General features: G+C 33.0%; 1 protein-coding gene across 4 annotated transcripts in view; it reads right to left on the bottom strand.

Moving 5' to 3' along the window:
• LEMD3 (LEM domain containing 3) overlaps positions 1 to 18,735 on the bottom strand; it is a 72,869-nt gene that overhangs the window by 14,349 nt on the left and 39,785 nt on the right. The window contains exons 5-13 of one of the 4 annotated variants that reach the window (XM_072843135.1): positions 12,618 to 12,697; positions 12,387 to 12,532; positions 11,301 to 11,402; positions 11,096 to 11,198; positions 10,271 to 10,449; positions 4,277 to 4,358; positions 2,773 to 2,878; positions 2,574 to 2,652; positions 2,040 to 2,345 (exon numbers count right to left, since the gene is read on the bottom strand). In XM_072843135.1, coding sequence (XP_072699236.1) covers positions 2,182 to 2,345; positions 2,574 to 2,652; positions 2,773 to 2,878; positions 4,277 to 4,358; positions 10,271 to 10,449; positions 11,096 to 11,198; positions 11,301 to 11,402; positions 12,387 to 12,532; positions 12,618 to 12,697 — 1,041 coding nt within the window. In that variant the 3' untranslated portion in view covers positions 2,040 to 2,181. Of the gene's footprint in view, positions 1 to 2,039; positions 2,346 to 2,573; positions 2,653 to 2,772; positions 2,879 to 4,276; positions 4,359 to 10,270; positions 10,450 to 11,095; positions 11,199 to 11,300; positions 11,403 to 12,386; positions 12,533 to 12,617; positions 12,698 to 18,735 lie in introns of those variants that run through there. The other 3 variants (XR_012038903.1, XM_072843136.1, XR_012038902.1) reach the window with 3 other exon arrangements.

Genomic DNA, 18,735 nt, shown 5'->3' with positions numbered 1-18,735 from the left:
TAACTTTAGTGTCTTCACCCATCTTTATGAGCATATATGTACTTACAAATCCCCAAGATTTAAAATAAAGGCACTTACTTTCATGTTAAAAAAAATAAAGACACAGGGCACTTTAAAAGTTTTTTAAAAGCCAAGACGCATTTAAAAAAACCTAATAAATTTTTAATTAGAATTTTTCCTTTTTTTTTTTTTTAACAGGACAAGTAACAGATTACATCAAACTTCAGAACTTCTCAAATATCTAGTTATTATACACATTCCCATCTGTCTTGCAGGGAGGGATCTTGGTCGGCTTAACAGTTTCAGGTAAAATAAGCTGCATAATAGTATATATTACAATAATAAATGTACAATGTTTACATGAAATATGTTTTAGAAGCAAAAAAAAAAACATGATGCATCTGCATCAAAAGGCGACCTTTTAAAATGCCACAACTATTTTACATTCACTCTTGCAACAGGTCACAAGATGGGGGTCACTAAGCTCAGATAAATCACTATGATGCACATAAAATACAGAAAGATTGGTTATTTTATATATTATATATATTTATATTTTCACACTTTAGCATCTGAGACATAAACTGAGAATCTAAAATTTATTCTCTTCAGATAACAAATCATTTTTTATTCTTCATAAACATGGTGCCCACAAAAGCACATAGGTAAGGCACAATAGGGTTTTCTGTTACAGAACAGTGTGCATCATGTTTACTTAACCAGAAAACGTGCATTATCTGTGCAAGTTCATGCTGCAAACCCAACACATATACAATAAAAAAAAAACAAAAAGGAAACTGAGCTTTAAACAAAATCGAAATTGATACAATTCCAGCTGTTTCACATATTCATTTGGACTGACATCAATATATCAACAGGTTATTAAAAAAAAAAAAAGCCAATTGTTACATTACAAGTAAACTCTGCTCAGCAACTATTTTAATCTGAAATCATAAACAGTAATAAAGCAAGTTTACTGAAACAAAGTAAATACCGAGGCACAAAGCAACGGTCACTCGTGCATTCACTATATTGCAAGCTTTCATGACCCAAAATTTCAAATATAATTTTTCAAATACACATTTTGCTGCAACAATATGCCCTGCTTTAAACTTGACATACAACAGGGGAGCTGACATTTCATTAAATTATAAATAGATTGGGAAAATGACTTAATCCCAATAGTACTATGTCATAGTCCTAGTATTTATAATAAATACAGCTTTTCACAAAATACTTTTCCAATATCTGCCAATTGCATCTTTATTGCTCACATAAATTTGAATCCATTACAACTGATATCGGAACTTCCACACAAAATCATACTCAGACATTTTTATATAAAACTTATAAAAGATATTTTAAACTTGTATCTAATACTTGCAGGTGTCTGGCTGTTTGATCTAGTGATAGTACAGCCACATGTATATATGTGTGTGTATATATACACATATACACATACATATATATACACATACACACGTATATACACATACATATATACACATTAGATTATGAATAAAATATGAAGCTTATTTTACTGCTTTAATGCAGACATCCTCACAAAACAAGACTACTTTCGCCACCACCAGCATTTATACATATATACAAAAGCCAGTTGAAGTACATGTACATCCGCCTACACTTAAATGGAACCACTAAACCCAAATTAGTTTTCCTGTATTCCAGCTGTAACAAATGAATCTCTTACAAGCAATAGAAACCTAGGGTTAAACTGGGAAATGAACAGTTTTACCACATTAGCCTGGTAAGGAACTATGCAGGTGACTGTATACAAAAATTCACAACATTAGTTCACATGAAATTATGGAAATACAAGAAGCCTCTTCACCATGCTTTTGGGTGGTTATCCAAACACTTGTGGTGCAAAAACACAATCACCACATCTGAAAACGCTTCATAAAGTCAATGTTCCTCATGCACAACTTAAATGCACTGGCTTAACTGAGCTCCAAAAACTGAACGAAACAATTGTTCTGCTTGCTCAGCATCGCTGCCTCACTGCTAAGTCCCTCTGGAACCTTAAGATCTCTGGAACATTCAAACAGAGCTGTATTCAATAAAAATATTACATACGAGAAGCATTTAAAAGGAAGACAGGAAGCCAAACAAGAATTTTCCTATTGTAAATACCAGTCCTAGGAGTGGAAGAAAGTCTTTTCAGGAACCTCCTTGAGAATTGGCTAGGCCAGTCCGAAGACGAAGATGAGACATAGAGTTCATATGTTTATTTGATGGCTTCAAGGGAGTATTGCAAGTAAGAGCTTGGGGAAAGCGATGGTGATATCTATCTAGTCGTAAATATTTTACTGTAACCAATTTCCCTGTTGTAAGATAAAAATAATATTTTAGATCTGTAAAAATGTGCTTATTAATATTTATAGAAAACAAACTGTGGCAAAAGACATATGAACACAATATGCAAATAAAGTAATCTTAAATAATTACTCTAAAAATGCTGACCTAAAATTCTTTCATTTAAAATCTGGTATACTTTAACAGTATGCCATAATTAGTCTTTTTTAAATGTTTGTAATACTCAAACTTCTTACCATCAAACCAAGAGCCATGTAATGCCTTAAAAGCTTTTCCAGCATATTCTGGAGACAGACATTTAACATATACACAACCCTGTGATATTAAAAAAAAAAAAAAGAAGAAAGAAAGAAAGAAAGAAAGAAAAAAAGAAACAGTCTTAGTTTAGTAGCAACAAATCCAAAATGTAGAATTCAATAGTAAAAGTCAGTTTACCTCACGTGAATTTTTGTCTACTGCAATGTGAACAATGCCATCATTATCACTGCATTTTTCTAAAATTGCTTCTTGAATTGCCAAATGCCACTGATCCCCTATTTCCCTAAAAATGAAAACAAAAATCAACAACCATACTCCTACTCAGTAAAAAGCCATTGTCTCTTAGAACATATCTATCCTACCAGAATGTGGGTAGTTTCAAAACCACATATTGTTAAAATTAGTAGTTAAGTAAATGTTTGTTACTAGCAGTAGATAGATTTTTTAAAATATTAGCATTCACATTCCCAGACCTTCTCTCACTTCCTAGCATAAGAATGTACAGAGCTGAGGCAGTGAATGATTAGCCTACCAGAGCAGAACAAATGTGGGGTCATTTTTAGGTCTGAAATTTTATGTGCCTATTGTCATTTCTTTTTTTCTCCTCCTAGCAAGTGTTAAGAGCTTTAAGATTTCCTGCTGCACCAATGCATATTTGTCTCACTTGTGAGATATAGATGATGGGCCAAAAGGAAGGCAGCTACACTTTAAATCATAAATCTTCACCTTAGGTAACAAAATATTGGACTGTCAGTGATTTCCTAATCCCTAAGGTATGAGGTAAACTTCCCAGTAGAGGGATCATCACACTGCTAAGTGCTTTTGTCTACCTATACAAAACGGAGAGGGCTATGTACATATATAAGAGTGCTTCTCCACATTTCCAATTTTGTTGTCACTTATTTGGAATCTCATAGCAACTATTTCTTGAAATAAATGAGTTATTTAAAAAAAAAGAAAAAAAAAGAAATAAATGAGTTATTAAAGGAGACTTATGGGTATTTTATATATGTAATATATAATACAGTTTCCACTATCTGGACTCTTTTTACAAAACAGAATCTGACCTATCATATCACTGGACAAATAAGCAATCACCTCTAGGAAGCAAATTCTAAAAATTATTATGATTATATATGAAATATTACAGCTTCTAAGGCAGTAACTTTTGCCTGTGCTAATCTCCAGATGCATGTGCTGCTATAATTACATGGAAAGAAAAGTTTCTCAAATATTGCATGAACAAGTAAACGACTTACAGAAAGAAAGCGTGTACATCTTTGCAGAAAATATTTTTACAATTAGAGATTGGAAGTTCAAAAATAGCAGGTTATTTTTATCTAAATTGCCGACTGAGGCAAAGAATGTTGGCAGAAGAGACTTAAACATTTAATAAAGGGTACTGTTTATCACTGTGTATCATCAATTTGACTCAGCATTTATCTGTTATGGGATTCACAATACATACAAAGATTTGTAGAAGTTTAGCAAATTACTATACATCTAAGTCTTTTGGTCAAATCTTTGCCTAAAATTTAACAAAAGAGGAAGAAAAGCAAAGCTTAACATTTTTGCACAGATTTCAAGGTAAAAGAGACTATTCAATTACAGACATAGCATTATAAGAATATTCCAAATATTCCAAATAAAAATTACATGTACCTCTGATTGTGATACTTACATAACTGGGTCAAACATATTTCGAATCTTTAGACATGGCGTCAAGCTATTTGGCGGTGAATTTCTTCTATCTAAATGAAATGCTACAAAAAAAAATTAGTTTTACTATTTGTCACTGTTCCACTTTGTTGAAAGGTATTCAGTTATTCAGTTTTTTCAAAAATATTCATTGCATGCTTTTACTGGGAGCCAGACCCCTGGAAGTTAAAGTACATCAGAGAGTACAATCATTATTCTCACAGAGTCTTGCAGTTTACCAAGGGGCTGAGAGACTTGAGAATTGAGAAAGAGTGTCAAAAAACAAACAAACTGTAATTATGGTAAATCTTAAGAAGGAAGAATACCGGAAGTATGAAAGTAACTTAAGGTGGTCTGGAAGTATCAGATAACACTTCATTGAGGAAGTAAAATTTATTCTAGGACTTAAAGAATAAACCAAAGTAGGCAGAGTAGGGGCACCTGGGAGGCTCAGTGGTTCAGCATCTGCCTTTGACTCAGGTCATGATCCTGAGGTCCTGGGATTGAGTCCTACATCAGGCTCGCCACAGGAAGCCTGCTTCTCCCTCTATGTCTCTGCCTCTCTCTCTCTTTCTGTATCTCATGAATAAATAAATAAATAAAATCTTAAAAAAAAATTAAAAGTAGGCAGAGTAAAGAGAGGTATAAAGGACATTTCAAGCAAATGTGTTAGCTTACATATAGCCCCTGAGGCAAAAAGGAGTTCAGTGTAGTCAAGTAACTAAAAGATAGCCACTGTGGCTAGAGAGGGAACATTGGAGCCTTACGAGAGAAAGGTCAGATTATTAAGGACCATGTAGATCACACTGAAGAGTTTAGACATTGCCATAAAAGAAATAGAAAACCATTCCAAGTTTTGTAAGGAGTAATAATTTGATGAGATCTTTTAAAATTATAACTTTTAAATACAGACTCATAAAGAATCAACTAAGTAGAAATAAAATTGAATGCAAGTAGACCAGTTAGAAGGTTACTATAGTCGTGTGAGAGATGATACTAATGTGGATAACATAGACCAGCAATGCTGATGGAAGTATGCGGAAAGAATCCAAGACATATGGAATAGATTTGACATGACTTATTTAAAGATTATACATGGGAGGTAAGGAAGAGATTAAAGATTACTCCCAAGTTTATGGTGGAACCAACTGAGAAGAGTTATCATCATTAATTAGACAAGAATACTAGGGGAAGAGGTCCGTTTAGCAAGAGAAGATACTGAATTCATGCACATGCTGAATTTGTAGTGTTTATATCCTGGTAGACAAGTATACAGATGGGAATAAAAATCTGAAAACCAGAGGATTTAATTCAAGATACAAATATGAGAGTTATCAACATATCAATGATAAATCAAGTCGCAGCTTGACATCATCTGTAGGTGGAAGGAAGACAGGTAGAATGAGAAAAAAAGATGGCCTTGGGAAACTCCCAACACTTAGAGATCTGGGAAAAGAAGAAAACTTAGAAGATCGAAAAAATGGTCAAGGTAGCAGGAAAGCTAAAAAAGTAGCCCAAAGCCAAAAGAAGAAAGTTTTAAAGCAGGCTCAACTGTTAACATTGTCAAGTAAAATAAGAAGAGAAAAATGTTCACTTGGTATAGCAATAGGAATGTCTAAGAACTGTTTCCTTGGAATGATGGGGATGGGAAATAGATCGGAGTCAGCTGAAGAATAAAACAAGTGAAAAAGTAAAAATAATGAGTATAATAAACTATTTAATGCTATTTGGCTATAAATAGGTAGAGAGAGGGAGGGAGAGACAGAGTGATAGCTAAAGAACAATGTAGTCTCCAACATGTCTTAAAAGATGAGAAAGACTATACAGCATGTTTAAGTACTGATGAAAAGAACCCATAGAGGCAGGGATTTAGAACACAGTAAGCGAAGATACTTGAGAAGACTGGAGGGAATGGGAGCCAGAGGACTTAGATCCCACTCTCTATGGAGGGAAGGGCTCAGGTCTTTGTTAAGTGAGAAAACTCCGCAATTTCAACAGGAGGTGAGGGTGAGTGTAGATTCTGGCAATTTTATAGATTTGGTTGTGGAAATCTGTAGAAGGTACAATCTGATTGCTTCTATTCAAGTCAACGACTGAGAATCAGGAGACAGGCAAAGGTTTGAAAAGACGGAGAGATCTAAAATTGTTACTGAGTAGTTAACTCAGTAAGTTAAGTGGCCAGTAAAATATGATAACATGAAAGTCAGGGAGGGCACTTGATGGGATAAGCACTGGGTATCATACTATGTGTTGGCAAATTGCATTTAAATATTTTTTTTTTTAAAAGAGAACATGAAAGTCAGGCAGTGCTGAGGGCCTAATTGAGATTAATTATTTATGATGTACCTGTCTGTAGAACTGTATGACTTTCTGCTGCTATGCTCAGCTCCCTATCCATAGCAAGGCATCGACAAAATAGTTTCATCCTTGGTTGGAATTTACTAGGCTAAGATGAAGGATATAGGTAATGACTTAAGGGTACTAGCAAGAAAAGGGTTGGAGGAATGGGTTATGGAAACTAAGATGGACAGGAAAAGAAAGATAGGAGGAAGACTGAAAAACTGAAAAAAGTAGGTACATGGAAAAACTGGAGAGTCTGGGGATTTAATATATATATATATATATATCAGGAAAGTTTAAAGGATAAGTTAATGGCTAAAGAGTATACTGATGTGTTAAATAGGTGACAGGGATTAAAGGGGGCACCTGTGATGAGGACTAGGTGTTATATGTAAGTGATGATCACCAAATCCTACATCTAAAACTATTATTACATTGTACATTAACTAACTGTAATTTAAATAAAAACTTGGAAAAAAAATAAAGACACGAGTATATTAATGAAAGATTTCAGAAGTACCTAGTGAAAAGAAATGTCTAGGGTGTGAATGTCCTAACAGTGCCTGATATGGTATGAGGAAATGGCCACTACACATGAAAAGTTTTTGCAAAATCCCAGATTAAGAAAGTCTGTGAACTCTAGTACCACCCAGACAGACTTCTCTGGCAGTATATAGATTGTGTTCTTAAATGACCTTTTAGTTGCAGGCAATCTGAGTTCCTTGAAATTCCAATATTGGCCTGGGCAAGCAGGGAATGAACCAGAGAAAACAGAAGCATTAATATCATCTTATCCTAGCCTAGACCCAAGTTTCCATAAATAATGGATCTAGGAGAAGTTATTCCTGGCCAACTCTAGTCAAAAAGTAGTTGTGAAGATCAAACTGATTTTTAAGACATATACTTTGTCTCCCTAACTAAATTGTAATCATCTCCTGGTATAAGCAGAGACAGTGGTTACTAAATAATGATAGATTTCAAATACCTCAAGAACTATGTTTGGATGCTTCAACTGAATGTTGTTTATTCTGAAGACTATATTCATCAGAAACATAAATAATTCTCCCCAGCAGGTAAAATTTGATGTTTAACTGGCACTTTAAAATACCATTGGAGATAATAACGCTGCATAAGAATGCAATTTATACTTAACTATCCTTTAGAAAATGAACTAAAAATTCAATAAGGTTGATTATTTAACAATTACTTGGAAAAAATACAATTAAATGAAAACAGCTTGTAGTGGGAGTGAATTCAAAAGATACTATAATTACCAACCCTCCAGCAATGTACCTTTTAATTAAACCACTGTTATTTATAAGAGGATAAACATCAAGCCTGTTAATAAATTAAACCATCTTTTTAAACAACCCAAACCCTCACTATATAACCATATTTATAGCACATGTGTTCAGATACATTTAAATGAAAGCAAAACTTAGTTTATGTATTAATATTTTTAACAAGCAAAGTCAATCACTTATATTTAGATAGACTATACATTCGATGGCATAAAATGTAATTAATATTTAAAATAAATTCTTTTTATCAGGGCCATATGTTCTTAAATAAGGCAATATAGATAATTATCATTAAGAAATGTCCCACCAACTTCTCATTATTCTGCTCCTATAACAAATTCTTTTATGATCAAATTCTTAAAAGAATTCAAATCTCTTGATAGGAGTCTATAGCCTTTTATCATTATAACTCTAAAAATTTGAATTGGTATTTCAAGCTAATGGCTACTAGGTTCTACCTCAGGATTTTCTGACTTCAGGATAACATAATCTCAGCCATTTTTTTTTCAATTTACTAAACAACAGGTGTCTTATTTTAGTCTCAATTTCTTTCTAGGTTCAGTAATTCATTCACTGTAACTTATGTTTTTTTAATCAAAGACGCTCAAGTAAAGGGAGACTGATTTTATAATTCTTCACAGTGTACATTTAGAAGTATTCAAATTAAGATAGCTCAGTACTTGGCATATAGTTTGTAAACATTTACTATATAAACTTTGATGAAACAAAATAGCAAAACATTTTAGAACTACTCTATTGATTCATATTGAGTTTTACAACTTAGAACTGACCCAAAGTTGTCTTACATCATACTTACACAGTCTTCTCCTATCTAAAGAAAATGGTAAAATGAAAATAATAGTCTTGAGGTTTTAAATTCTAGATATGGAGCATCCAATTTCACACACTTAGAGTCTGTCATCCCTCCCACTAATTTAGAACAATCTGAATTACTTATGTCAAGAAATTTTCTCTAGATTGATCTTGAAAATCTCATATTTTAAAAATAAGACAACTACAATGATAAAAATAAATCCATATGAACAAAATAATGGCCATTTCTAGAACTTCTTATGCATACATAAGCACCAATTGCCAGCTGTATGAAAAAATCAGGTTGAGAATCCACAACCATTTACAATCAGACACTACAGTAATCAGATCTGACTGGCTTTGCACTCTGTTTTCATTTTATAGGACCCTTCTGTAGACACCTTTTAAAACAAAAAGTTTAATGTTTAGTGCCATCTTTGATATCATCAAAGCATCATTTTTATGCCATGATTACTGAACACTATGATCATTTAAGCTCTTTGAAAGTGAAAATTAGAGAAGAAAGGAAGTGTCTGGATTATACTTTCTCGCAATTTTTTTCAAAATGATTAACTTTCTCATAAATACTATGTTTAGCAAACATTGAATAAATATGCTTTTACCCAAAAAGATTTAAAGAAACTCAACTCACTACTAGTTCTGAAATGCACATTAAACTGCACAATTTTCATTTGCAACTAACCATACAAGAAATTCAAGTGAGGTAACAGTTATCACTAGTAGAGATTTGGGAACCTAAGGCAATCAATCACCAAGCCCTCCTATATACTTATATACACCTGTTTTTGAAACCATGAAAACATAGAGAAAAATATGGAAAGAAAGCCATAAGAGCTATGTGGCACAGGGGATATGCAGGTGGATGGGTCTCAATGAAAAAGAGACAGGCAGGGATCCCTGGGTGGCGCAGCGGTTTGGCGCCTGCCTTTGGCCCAGGGCGCGATCCTGGAGACCCGGGATCGAATCCCACATCGGGCTCCCGGTGCATGGAGCCTGCTTCTCCCTCTGCCTGTGTCTCTGCGCCTCTCTCTCTCTCTCTGTGACTATCATAAATAAATAAAAATTAAAAAAAAAAAAAAAAAAAAAAAGAAAAAGAGACAGGCAAACAAAACTTGGAAAAAAGAGCAATTAAAAAGTTATGTTCCACTTTTATATGTTTTATGTAATGTAAAACATAAATTGCCATATTTGCATAAAAATTAAGGAAAAAGAATGCAGTTAGATCTATAATACTAAGTTGTTTTAAGTAAAAAAGGGAAAAAAATCACAATAATGTATGTAGTGTTCTCTTATGGTAAAGACAAACCATCATGTTTATATTTGAAAGAAGAAAGGATATATAAGAAAGCTAACAGTAATTCCTTCTATGGAATAGAACTGCAAAGGAAGTTTGCCCTTGTATTTTTCAACAGTAGTATTTTACTTTAAACATATTAAGACTTTCGTAGTTGAAAAAAATTGGAAAAACACTATGTTTATTTTTGTTGTTTAAAAATACATACCTTGACCTTGCCATACTTTAGAAGGTATTACTAATATTTTGTCACAGGAGGCAGAAGGTTGGATCCATCGCCAAACTAGAAAATCTGCACCACCTATTCTTCGTGTCTCTGTGCGAACTCTTGACTCATTAGCAGCAAGGAAGTCAACAGCTCTATCCCAGACTTTCTTCATTTTTTTTCTATCATGTGAACAAAATGACAAATTTACTGGCATCTTGGCTTGGAATCTTTTTCATGTATTACTAATTGAAGGCAATGGTTATTATTATTTCTGATTTTCCTTATCATTGCCTACAAAATTTTTTCAAAAAAGACTTAGATGCCTAAAGCTCACCTCAAATTTACTGAATTTCATTCCTCAGAGGTGAAGCATCAGTAATCCGCCCCCTCCCCAACTCCACTAATGATTCTGAGGTGTTGCTATGGTGAAGAATGCTACAGTAGGATATAGAATCATTTATTTTCAAGAAGTCATTATTTAGTACTTTTACTGAAAAAGTTTCATTAACAAAATATTTAAGGCGTTATTAACAAAACATCACTATTATCTGTTTCTTTATGAAGATGAAATTAAAGGAAATAAGGTGAAGATAAAAATAAAAAATGTATAAAAGTGATCATGATTTAGAAATCCAGTTGTCTTTACACTGCTCAAAATCAGAACAGAAGGGAATTTAAAAAGGAAGGAGAGTTTAAGTACAAAAAATAAAGCCTGTACAGAACAGCTCTACTTGAGAAAGGCTTCAATTCCCGATATAATCTTCACAACTTCAGAAATACTACCAACATTCTGATCTAGTTCAACTCGTAATACTTTGAACATACTTGTCATGAGGTTGTATTAAGGAATCTTGCACATGTGGAATAGGCATGTAAGGTTGTAAGTCTTTATTTTCCTGGCAAGCTTCATTATGACTTCGTAAAACATCTGAAAAGATAAATTTACAAATGAATCAATCATTGATCATGTTATAATTTATCACATAATTACTATTATAGAAATAGTTTAGATTTTTACAAATATTTATACCTATAATCTTTATCACCATATCATACATCTGCCTTGTTTCCTCCTCTTCTTTTGTCCAGCGATATTTCATGTAACGCAGAACGACACAAACCATCACAACACCTGCAATATTTATAAGTTTTGTGTTTGAAAAATTGTGCTCAGTGACATTCAATAATATTCACTGCCACCTGAAGTTATTGGTCTAGTCGTTAAATCTGATGTTAACAAAACAAAGCAAAAAAAGAGAAATCTTATGACAGTTTCCACAGTGATTATTTTAACTGCCATAATAGGATAATGGAATGAGCCTTCATAACAGTAGGCTGAATTACCTACATAAATTACAACCACATAGAACAATTTAGTATTGAGCATTTTCCAGAACTTCACTTAATCTCTCTAAAACCATTTCTTCCATGATGCTGACAGCTGAACATTTTAAATTCTATTATTTTTTTGAAAACAGCATAACCAAAAAAAAAAAAATTAAAAAAAAAATTAAAAAAAAAAAAAAGAAAACAGCATAACTATGTTTCACAAGCTTTTTCCTTTGCCACATTAAACTATTAGAAAAGTGGGTTTCCAAAGACCATAAACATACTACATCTTAGGAAAATTATTTTTAAAGGACTTAAACAGAGAAAAGAAAGAAATGCGTTATCTTCTAAATTTCTATAATCAATCAAAAGTCACATAAAATCCAGGAACCCAAGTAAAAATTTTAATGCAGGTAAATTATATTTTTTAAATTAATAATAATTTTAATGAACTTAATTTATACTTTATCATTTTAAAAATCAGCTTAATTTTCATATTTCCCGTTCTATTTTCTAAAGATAATCTATGTCTTTTTTATGACATTCTTATAATAAAGTTTTATTCCACCTCCACTTATAGCACTGTTTTCTAAGCCCTTAGATAAATACTGACATTATTTAAAAAAGAAAAACAGCTTCAATATTACTCTACCCTAGTGAAGGCTTCTGTATGTGATTTATAATGGCAACTATCACAGAAGTAAATTCTCAACCCTGCCATTTGGTGAAACACAGCTATAAAAATTCTAGACTGCCATGTATCTTCTTTCTCATCCCAATAACTTACCTAAGCATAACAACAATAACCTGTGGGTGACAGTAATAAAAGCACGTCGAAAGCGACACCAGAAAGACATCTGTGGTCTTGTGGACTGTAAGAACTGGACATCGGTTATGTTTGTCAATTGCTCCTCAGGGCCATAACCAACACACCTAGTTAAAAATAATTAAGGAGACTTTAGAGTCAAAATTATTTCTTATACTACAAAGTGGTCAAAGTGGAAATTAAAGCCTTTACCTTATTCCAACATCTTTTCCATTTTCTAAAATCCACTTCAAAGAAATATTAAATATATCTTCATATTCAGGGCCTAAATCCTAATAAGGAAAATAGAGAACATAACTATTCCTAATAATTCATATTCATTTGACTCTATAAGCTATACTATAAATACCATACTTTTATCTTTATATAACACTTGAAACTGTATTACACAACAAAACTGTATTACAGAAAAATGAAAGGGGAAAAAAGTCACAATTTCCCCATCTTCCTAAGATAAGTACACTTAATATTTTGTTATATTTTCTTTTTGGTTCTTTTACATTTACAGATTTGGGGGTTTTCTGAAATATAATTTGTCTTTTAAGTATCACTGTGATAAAAGTGAATTAGCTACTTATTTTTTTTATAGAACCCTATATTTTTAGATGAACAAATGGCAAACTATACAGACTTGCCTGTTTCACTGACATTTTCTCAGTAAGTGAATGAAGCAAGCATGTCAACTTAAGAAAAACAGCTGACTTTGTTACCAATGATAACATTCAAGCTTTCAAGTGAAAAGTAAAATTTAGAAAAAGTTGCATCCATTACTAGGAGTTTAATGACTTCACAATACTTAAAAATTTTTGCAATGAAACTGGGTAATATTAAAGAATGTGACTTTGTGGTATGGCATAATGAAATATGTCAACATTGGGAAGATCTGCATAAACAGCAAACTAGTATTTTCCAAATGAACCATGCAGGAGTTATTAAATCTTGCATAGGTAAAAGATCTATTTTACATGCAAAACAAAGGACTTTAGAGACAGACTTTACAAAAATCACTGATATGGCTTCAAACTGCACATTGCAACTAATCTTGAAGAAACTACCTCTTAAAGAGTTTTGATGCAGTATCAACAAAGAATATCTACAATTATCTGAAAAGAGTATTAAAATGTTCCCGTTTTGACTATGTATCTGTATGAGACTAGATTTTCTTGATGTACTTCAGCCAAAACATTGAAACAGACCCAAAACAGAAGCAGATATGAAAATCCAGTTGTTTTTTTTATTAGCCTACATAGTAGATTAAAAAGATTTGCACAAATGTAAAACAATGCCATTTCTCACTATGTGCCAGGTACTGTTCTAGGACCTAGAGATAGATGTAGCACTAAGCAAAACTGTCAAAATTGCCTGGGTTCACGGAGCTTAATGTTCTATTCAATTTTATATCTTTATGTACTTTTTTAAGTACAAAGAATGAACTTCTAAAAGTAGCAGTAAGAAGTCATTTTTAAAAACTCCTCTAAGGGGTGCCTGGGTGGCTCAGTCAGTTGAACATCTGAATCTTGATTTCAGCTCAGGGTTGTAAGACCAAGCCAGATGTTGGGTTCTGCACGGAGAGTGGAGCCTGCTTAAGATTCTCTCTCTCTTAAAAAAAAAAAAAAAAAAAAAACTGCTCCTTTAAAAAAAAATAATTTTTATAAGTAATAGCTATTGCATTTTATCAACAGATTCTTCAAAAGCACTGGAAGTTAAGGTTTATCATTTGATTAGTGCAATTTACTTCCTATTATGGAACTAGCAAGTTTTTAATATATCAAATTGAAAATGTAAAAAGTTTTATGAAGCAAAACTAATCTTGCTATGTATCATTACTTATGCGTAACTACTACCAGGATGGTTTTAGATGGTAAAGAGAACTACAAGCTACTTGTTATCTTTAAAAAAAATAAGTGTGATCTTTCATCATTATTTATAAATATCAAAAAATATGTAGCCAATATATTTAATAAGTGACAAATGGTTTACTTATGAAACCATTTCAAGGGAATGCATTTAGAAACAATCATGATGACAGCTAAATAGCTGTATGCTTAGAAAAGTAAAACAATATGCAATTTATATATTTTTTTAACTATAAAAATGTGTACTTATGAATAAGGACTATAAAAATTTTAAGTGATTTGGTATGATATTTGTCTTTGACTTACCTCGTTTAGCATTATACTCTACAGATCCATCATGTTGTAAACGGCAAGATTTCATTTCTTTTTATGGCTGAGTAATATCCCATTATATATCTATATATATAGCTATATAGACCACATTGTCTTTATCCATTTATCAACCAATGGACACTTGGGCTTCTTCCATATATGGGCTATTGTAAATAATGCTGCTGTAAACACTATAAACACAGGGGTGCATGTACCGCTTTGGATTAGTGTGTCCACATTCTTTGGGTAAATACTCAGTGGTGAGATTGCTGGATTATAGGGTAGTTCTATTTTTTAACTTTCTGAGGAAACTCCACACTATTTTCCACAGTGGCTGCAGCAGTTTGCATTCCACCTATAGTGCATGAGGGTTCCTTTTTCCCCACATCCTCGCCAACACTTGTTGTTTTCTTACATTCTTTATTTAAGCCATTCTGACAGACGTGAGGTGACATCTCATTGTAGTTTTAATCTGTATTTCCCTGATTATGAGTGATGCTGAACATCTCTTCAAGTGTCTGTTGGCTAATTAGATGTCTTCTTTGGAGAAATGTCTGTTCATGTCTTCTGCCCATTTTTTAATTGGATTATTTGGTTTTTGGGTATTGAGTCTTATAAATTGTTTATATATTTTGGATACTAACCCTGTGTTGCATATATCACTTGCAAGTATCTTCTCCCATTCTGTAGGTTGCCTTTTAGTTTTATTGGCTGTTTCCCTCACTGGGCATAAGCTTTTTATTTTGATGTAGTCCCAACAGTTTATGCAATGCTCCCTGCAAGTGCAGCTACTATCTGTCACCATATAATACCACTGACCTTATTCCCTAGGCTGTACCTCTCATCCCTATGACTTACTCATTTCATAATGGGAAGCCTGAACTTCCCACTCTCCTTCACTAGTCCTGCTCATCCCCTAACCCCTCCCATCTGGCAACTACCAGTTTGTTCTCTATGGGTCTGTTTCTGCATGTTTGTTCATTTGTTTTTTTTAGATCTCATGTATAAGTGAAATCATAAACCATGGATATTTTTTTAAAAATCAATGAAACATAAATGCTGTATTTACCTGTATTTATTTATATGTTCTTCATTAAAACAATATGCAAGATATAATGACATTTTTGTATTACACAGAACTCTGAAAGCTAAACTATATATGTCAGCTTCAAATAATGTAAAGACACATAAATTTCTTAATTTATTAGTTATATATTTTATATATATTTAAATTTTATAAAAATTTTAGGAGGCTGAAGATATTATAAATAGCACTACTGCCTTCATTAATTATCCTTTAAAATGTACATAATGACTCATACTAACAAGGACACATACTCTAATAAGCTAAGTATGTGGAGGAATAATGAGTTTAAAACCTTTAGTTATAAGACAATAAGGGTAAGAAAAGGGTATCTGTTGTTATTTTCCCATTTTGTTTTCCTTCCCCATGTTAATACTACCTAATATCCACTTACTATCTGGAATACAACAGAACCATGGAATGTCCTTTTAAAAAAAAAGAGATTTTATTTATTTGAGAGTGAGAAAGAGGGTGTGTGCACATATAAGCAGGGGGAGCTGAAGAGAGAGAGAGAGAGAGGGAAAAGCACGCTCCTCACTGAGCAGGGAGTCTGACATGGGGCTTGATCCCAGGACCGTGGTGGGATCATGACCTGAGTTGAAGGCAGATGCTTAACTGACTGAGCCACCCAGGTGCCCCACCATGGAATGTCCCTTTGTGAATACACGAAATACAAAAAACAATTGATAATTAATTTAAAACTTCATTAAGGAATTTAAAGAGAACATTAAGGTCTGAAACAGGCTGTTACTTCCACAAATGTTCAGGGTTCTATAGTATTATAAATTGAATTTTTGTGAAGAAGTAAGAGTTGAATCTTTTTCCTGCATTAAGGTCTGAAACAGGCTGTTACTTCCACAAATGTTCAGAGTTCTATAGTATTATAAATTGAATTTTTGTGAAGAAGTAAGAGTGAATCTTTTTCCTGGCTTATGTTAATTAAACAGCTCATGCTAACATTTAGTTTTTTTTTTTAATATATCAAATTGAAAATGTAAAAAGTTTTATGAAGCAAAACTAATCTTGCTATGTATCATTACTTATGTGTAACTACTACCAGAATGGTTTTAGATGGTAAAGAGAACTACAAGCTACTTGTTATCTTAAAAAAAAAAAAAAAGTGTGATTTTTCATCATTATTTATAAATATCAAAAAAATGTGTAGCCAATATATTTAATAAGTGACAAATGGTTTACTTATGAAACCATTTCAAGGGAATGCAATTTATATACATATTTTATAATTTTTTAGCAGTGATTAGCAATCCAAGCTAGGCCATAAAAGCCTATCCAACCTCATAATTCGGCACTTAGCATGCATAGCATCTTCCTGATTTTTAGAGTGGAAAAGTATTTTGGTATTCATTTTTTTGTAGCCACCTAAAGAATCAAAGAGTAAGTTTATTTCAGGCTTTGTAGCCATATAAATTTCTGGTCTCTGCCACATATATTCTAAGCAACCTTTAAAAATGTTGTAAAACCACAGCTAGAAGGCCATACAAAAACAGGTCTATGGGCTGTAGTTTGCCAACTTCTTAGGTAAAGCATTCTTGCATCATAAAATGCCCATTTCCTAATCACTGATGACACAAATTTTTAAAGCAAGTCTATTACTATTATTACTATTTACTTATAGGCAATAGCTCAATGTACGGCTGACCACTTCATTTAAAACTTTCTAAATTCAAAGCACATTTTCCTAAATCTTTACCAAACCTATTAACATATTATATGTGAACATACACACACTCATGATTCCCAACTCCAAATTTGCCTTATTTGCAAAAACATTGGCAAAAACATGTATTTTTATTAAAATTCACATCAGGTGCTTTGAACTTAGAATTTCACAGTATAAAAATAATACTATTTCATGTAAAAAAAGAAAAGCTCATTAAGTAAAGCTACAAAGCATTAGAAAGGAGGAAAAGAAATGCCGATAAAGGGAGGAGTAAGGATTAAAAACCTATTGAATAGCTCACAACATGGTAACATACATAGTAATAACTAACTATGTGGCTTTCCAGTTAGGGAGTATTCTGTTTAATTGTGACATGATATATGCTATATATGTTATCTTTGAAATTAATTAAAATAGGAGACATAGAAATCAATAGTAATTATGATTTAACTCTTGATGAGTCAATGGGCACTTCATCTTTCAGATCTGGAATATCGGAAAGAACATGGCCTTAAAATCAAGCAGGCCTGGGATGAGATCACAACTCCACTACTGAGTAGCTGTATGTATAGGCTCAAGTGGAGACAAAAAAGTACACTATCTATGCAGATATATCTACTTTGATCAAATCCTAAACCTTATTCAGAGTTAGTCTCTTGCTCACTCAAAAGATGAAACTAGTAGTTATGAACCCAGTCCTTCCATCTAAGAGGCAGAACAGTATAGTGAGAAAAGCAAGCATTTTAATTCTATTCCCAGGTCTACCACTTACTAGCTGAATGATGTTATCATTAAATCTCTCTGAGCTTTAGTTTCTTTATAAAGTAGGTTTGATACCACCCACCTTGCTAGGTCATTGTGAGGTCAGAGGTATTAAGTGAATCCTAAGATAAATTGTACTTGATAAATTATAATAATTTTTTTTAAGATTTTATTTATTCATGAGAGACACAGAGAGAGAGACAGAGGCAGAGACACAGGCAGAGGGAGAAGCAGGCTCCATGCAGGGAGCCTGATGTGGGACTCGATCCTGGGACTCCAGGATCACGCCCTGGGCCAAAGGCAGGCACTTAACCACTGAGCCACCCAGGGATCCCCAATTATAATAGTCTTTTTAAAGATTTATTTCTTTGACACAGAGCATGGGGAGAGGAGCACAGGGGGAGGGAGAGGGACAAGCAGATTCTATGCTGAGCGCAGAGGTGAATGTGGGGCTTTTCCCCACAACCCTGAGATCATGACTTGAGCTAAAAGCAAGACTCGGCTGCTCAACCAGCTGAGCCACCCAGGTGTCCTGATAGATTATAATTCTTAAAAAATGTATCCATCATTCCATTTCTCAGAACATTTATTTTTTCCACAAAGACAAAATTTTAT

Source organism: Canis lupus, chromosome 11 (genome assembly GCF_048164855.1).
Source record: "Canis lupus baileyi chromosome 11, mCanLup2.hap1, whole genome shotgun sequence".
NCBI classification, from domain to species: domain Eukaryota; kingdom Metazoa; phylum Chordata; class Mammalia; order Carnivora; family Canidae; genus Canis; species Canis lupus.
This window is presented reverse-complemented; position numbering and strand designations above follow the sequence as displayed.